At 53.0% G+C, this 5,657-nt stretch overlaps 1 protein-coding gene across 1 annotated transcript; it reads left to right on the top strand.

Annotated features, from left to right (window-relative positions):
• Nucleotides 1–2,256: 2,256 nt before the first annotated feature.
• On the top strand, nt 2,257–3,189 carry LOC137454341 (olfactory receptor 14A16-like). The gene has a single exon (XM_068164391.1). The coding sequence runs from the start codon at nt 2,257–2,259 to the stop codon at nt 3,187–3,189; it is 933 nt and encodes a 310-aa protein (XP_068020492.1).
• Nucleotides 3,190–5,657: the final 2,468 nt, after the last annotated feature.

Here is a 5,657-nt window from a genome sequence, read left to right as displayed (position 1 = left end):
AAGGTCTTTGTCCCCTTGGCTCTGGCACTTGCCTCTGCCACCAAGGCCTGTGAGGAGAAACTTGGCTTTGAGGCTTTTGGGCTCTACTAGTCCAAGGGCAGTGGTCAGGGCTTGGCCTTTCTGCTTCCTAGACCAAAGGCAAGTTTTTCTGCCCTGTACTTTGCTTTTGTCTCTCTGCAATCCTGGCTTCTAACAAGCTGCTCTAACGAGTCCCTGGGGAGCCTTTGTCAGTAACAAGCCTCAGTGAGGCCAATCAGTGCTTCAAGGTACTTTGGAGTTTGCTTCTGACTTGGACTTCTTGAGAGGCTTCTTGGCAGTAGCTTGGCAGAGTCTCCTGGCAGTACCTAAGGATGATGTAATCAGCCCCAAATACTCCATGGGGCTCATTAAATACTGCTGAACCTCTAATTATTGTCAAGACTTCTGCAGCTAATTGGAGAGGCTTTTATTGCACAAAGCATCTGATAAAAACTATTTTTAAAGGTACATTTCATTCCTTTTCAGCAGGAGTTGTCTCTTTGCAAGCAAACCACACCAAAACCTGACGAGTTCCTACCTTGCTCACTGCTCATCCTCACTCCCCACTGCCCCCAGCAGAGTTCAGAGACACTGGTGAGGGACAGGACCATCCTTGTCAGAGTCTTGAGGTCAGGGCTTGGCCCTTTGGATCAGTTAAACCCCTCCAGGTTTCCTCAGCAGCAGAGCCACCTTTAGCTGCTTGTCCTGACCTGTCAGCACTGCCTCAGTTGTCTGCTTTCACCAGACCCTGGAGACACTTTCCCTGTATTGTCCCCCAGTAGAACCAATTAACACTACAAGAAACTTCAGAGTTTGACTCTAACTTTGACTTCTGGAGTGGTTTCATCAGCTTCCTCTCAGTCCCTGAGGTTTACCTGGCACCAAAGCCACCAGAGGGCTCCTTTAAATGCCCTGGGCTGATCATAGAGCTGGGCCTGGCTCCTTGGCTGCATGGAGTTCTGCCCAGGAGCAGCACCTCTGCACCACACAGCAGGGCTGAGGACACTGCCAGAGGATCTCAGGGAGATGAGGAAGGCAGAGAGAGCTTTGAAGTGGCCACGACTGGGAGGCTGACTGACAGCTCACTGGAGGAGAAGTCACTGCAGTTGCTGACAGGGTGAGCCTGTGGTTGCAGGGCAGTGCAGCTGAAGTTCCTGGAGGCATCTCCTAAAGCTGGGGCTGTGTGCTGGGGCAGGGACTCTGCTGCCTGCCAGGCTCAGATCTCAAGCAGCCCAGGGAGCTCTTCATGTTGCTTTGGGGAGAAACTCTGGTTGGAAGGAGTCACCCTCGGCAGGGCAGGGCAGGGTCTTTCTCTTGTGGAGGGGCTGTTGCGTGGGTCAGGGCTGCTCTCAGCTCCAGTTCATGTCCAGATCATTTCCAGTGGCATTTTCCATGACTATGTTCAGGCCAGGGATTCCTGACCCAGTCTCTCCTCTCCTGAATTTTTGCTTCCACTGTCTCTGGTCTGGCTGGTGAGGAGGAAAACTCATCTGTGCCTTTAGAGCAGGGGCTGAGACTCTTCATCACAAAGAGCTTTACTGGGAACCTCACCAAGTGCCTACACTCCTCACCTGAAGGCATTCCTGAGTGTCTGTCTGTCCCTCTCCTTGCCTGTCTCAGAGGCTCTTTGTGTTGCTGATGGCTCTCTGGGCATGGAAGCCTCAGCTGCAGAGTCAGGCACAGACACTGTGAGATCTTCTGTGCAGGTGGGGCCACAGCAATGAGGTGTCCCAGCTGTCCTCCAGCCTGGGAAGTTCTGGCAGTGCAGGCTGTGAGGCTGGGAATGAGCTGACTCCAGGAGCAGCCATGGTCATGCCTTGGCTGTGACCTTGAGGTGTCCATCCAGGCTGTGCTGCCTTCTAGAGGACACTGAGGCAAGTGTCTCCTGGACAAGAAGTGGGATGATGAGACCCTGAGACACAGAGTGGTGTGTGGTGGATCCCTCTGCTCTCAGCAGTGTCTGGTGGCTTCTCAGGGTGACATGGGAGCATGGTCACCCTCCAGCTGAGGGGCAAAGCAGGGTGACAGAGAGTCCATGGGAAGCTCTCCCACTCTTGCCTTTTACCCTCAGCCAGGACCAAGGTGTGCTCCAGCCTAGGAGCTGAAGGAAAGTCCCTGAGAAGCAGTAGGTGTCTGTGTGACAGGGGAGGGTCTGTGGGGAGTGATTTTGGCTGTGCTGAGAGAATTCTTCTGACTTGTCACTGTCTCCTTCTCTTCTGACATGGCCAAAGGCAGCAGATGTCCAACAGCAGCTCCATCACCCACTTCCTCCTCCTGCCATTCCCAGGCACAAGGCAGCTGCAGCTCCTGCACTTCTGCCTCTTCCTGGCCATCTACCTGGCTGCCCTGCTGGGCAATGGCCTCATCATCACCACCATAGCCTGGGACCACCACCTCCACACCCCCATGTACTTCTTCCTCCTCAACCTCGCCCTCCTTGACCTGGGCTCAATCTCCACTACTGTGCCAAAATCCATGGACAATTCCCTGAGGCACACCTGGGACATCTCCTATGCAGGATGTGCTGCACAGGTCTTCCTTGTATTTTTCTTGCTTACTGCAGAGTATTTTCTCCTCACCACCATGTCCTACGATCGCTACGTTGCCATCTGCAGACCCCTGCACTATGAGATCCTCCTGGGCAGCAGAGTTTGTCTCCACCTGGCAGCAGCTGCCTGGGCCTGTGGCTTTCTCTATGCTCTGCTGCACACAGCCAATACATTTTCCCTGCCCCTCTGCCAGGGCAATGCTGTGAACCAGTTCTTCTGTGAAATCCCCCAGATCCTCAAGCTCTCCTGCTCCACATCCTACCTCAGGGAAGTTTGGCTCCTTGTGGCCAGTGTCTGTTTAGCATTTGGCTGTTTTGTGTTCATTGTGGTGTCTTATGTGCAGATCTTCAGGGCAGTGCTGAGGATCCCCTCTCAGCAGGGACGCCACAAAGCCTTTGCCACCTGCCTCCCTCACCTGGCTGTGGTCTCCCTGTTTATCACCACTGGCTTCTTTGCATACCTGAAGCCCTCCTCCATCTCCTCCCCATCCCTGGACCTGGTGGTGTCAGTTCTGTACTCAGTGGTGCCTCCAGCAGTGAACCCTCTCATCTACAGCCTGAGGAACCAGGAGCTCAAGGCTGCCCTGAGACAACTGATCCCTGGATGCTTTCAGAAGCAATAAACTCTTTGTCTTCTCCTGGAGAGCAGTTCTGATGCCACTCAGTGCAGCCTGGCTTCAATATTTTTCTGGTGGTGGTGGATTTTTATTTTACAATGTTGTCAGCCCAGTTCTAATTTGTTCTTTTGTTTTCTGAGCTCCTTTTTTGTTTAAATAATAAAGAGATGTGTCAGTAACTTTTTTTTTCCTGAGCCATTTCCTCCAAGCCTTTTCTGACGTTTCAGAGACACTTCTAATGTCAAGAAGTACAGTAGTAAATAGTCCCAGCTCAGCAGCATGTAAGAGACCAGATCTTGTCTCTCTTGATGTGAATCTAGAATGGAAACATCACCTTTGCTCCCAGACACCAGAAATGTGCAATGGACAGACCCTCTGGGTAAGGGCTCTCTGGAATGTGCACAGACAAGATCATCCCTACCCATAAACATCCCTGGAAAGGAAGGATATAAAAAGGAGAATGGATCAGTCCCTGATGGGTACTGTGTGTATGGGCAGGGAAAAGGGGAAGGAGGGGACCCCTGCAAACACACAAAGAATACACAGGAGGCAGCAGACTTGGAGGAACCCTCTCTCCCTGTCCTAAGTTCTCCCTGATGCAGCTCATGGAGCTGAAGACACCACATGATGGAGGCCGCCCTCCCTCCTCTCCTCCTTCAGGGAGGACAGTACAAGCCAACAAGGATGACATCTCATCCAAGCCAAAGGAGCTGCACCCTTCCTCCCACCCAAACCATCTTGGGGGGTGGGGGGTATGCTAATATAATTCTTTCCCCTTCTCTCTCTCTCTCCCTTCTTCTGTTTCATCTACTTTATTCTGTTAATAAGCAGCCTGGCTGTTGATAGTTTGGCCTCCTTTGTGCTTCTAATTTCATAACTCAGGAATGTTCCAGAAGAGCTGAGACTCTTTCCCCTTCAGACCGAGACACAGCACCAGTGCTGCCAGGAAACACCAATGCTTGGTCTTCATAGACTGCTCTCTTTCCACTCCCACACTCCCCTTCTGATCCCTTGTGTTGGTCTAAGGCCTGGAAGCTTGGTCAGGGCTTTGCAGTGTGGCAATCTGTGATCACAGGCAGGGACAGGCCATGTGCCCACACACCTGGTCTCCACAAGAGCAGTTCCACACAGACAGGTGATCTGCTTAGGGCAGTGTCTGAAGGCTTAGGTCTTCTTCCAAAGCTTCCTTCAAGAGCATGCCCAAGAAATTGTCCAACAGATAAAGGGAACAGCTAAAGTGTGTGAGTGTGCAGGGCTGGGGCACACAGCAGTGTCCTCACACAGCCAGGCCTCCTGCAAGTGACCTGAAGGATCAGCAGAGAAGGGTCTGGACTGTGTCTGTGTTCACTGGACACCCTGGGGAAGCTGTCCCAGGGCAGTCATCCTAGACTGGGCTTCATAACCACTGTTTCCAGCAATAGCCTCACACTCAGCTTGGATAGACTCTTGGTCCCTCCACAGGAGGACATGGCCTCAGGAGGTCAGCAGTGCCTGTTTGCATTGTGCAGATGAGATGTCAGCAGATGAGGTGAGGTGAACCTGAGTGAGCACAAACACCATCAGTTATTGCTGGAGGTACAAAGGCACTGGAGGTGTGAGGAGCCTCCCAGCCTCTGGCAGGGGCAGCAGGAGGCCAGGGAGATTCTCTGACTGCTGCAGGGCAGGGCCTGTGTGAGTGATGGGGAAAGACTCTGTCTCTGAACATCCCACACTCCATTAGGGGTCCATGAGGCCAGCTCAGATGTGGACACTGACAGAGTTGGGACATTGCTGTGTGTCACTCCAGAACAAACCCTACTGGCCCAGGGAGATTCATCTCAGATGTCTTGGGCAGGCTTCTGTCTGCTCACATCACCCTTGCTGGACTGTGCCCTGAGATGTGCACAGAGCCATCCCAGAGGTTCTGGGCTCCTTGGAAAAAGCCTCTCCAAGAACACCAAAAAGGAGGATGGGGAACATTGCAGGCTGGTCACCCTCAGCACAGTCCCTGGGAAGGTGAAAGCTCAAACACCTCTGCAGCCATTTGCAGGCCCTTGCAGGACAAGAGAGGTATTGCTGAAGCCATATGGGTAGGGGCAAGAAGGGGATGTTTTGTCCCTGGACCTTAGCCAGGGCTTTGCCATGGTCCCCCATAGTCTCCTTAGAGCCAGAGTGCTGAGACCTGGAGTGCAGAAATGGATGAGGTGGTGGCTGGGTGGTGAAGGAAGCCCAAATGTCACCAGTGGAGAGTCCTCCTGTCAGACACTTCCCAGTGGCATCCCTCAGGGCAAGCCCTTGGGCCAGCAGTGTGGAATGTCTTCATGAACTCCCTGCACCATCTGACCCAGGGCCTTTGCAGCTCCTCTGGAGATGAAGCCAAACTGGGCAGAGGCCTTGAAGGACCTCATCTGCTTAACCCTGCCCTGAGCAGGATCATTGGACAAGAGGATGTGCAGGAGTCTCCTCCACAAATGCAGCAGGACAGAGCCAGCAGC

The sequence above is a fragment of the Melanerpes formicivorus genome, unplaced genomic scaffold, assembly GCF_026170545.1.
Source record: "Melanerpes formicivorus ecotype bairdi unplaced genomic scaffold, bMelFor1.0.p_v2 SCAF_80, whole genome shotgun sequence".
Lineage (NCBI taxonomy): Eukaryota > Metazoa > Chordata > Aves > Piciformes > Picidae > Melanerpes > Melanerpes formicivorus.
Note: the sequence above shows the minus strand (reverse complement) of the source record. Positions and strands in the feature narration are given on the sequence as shown.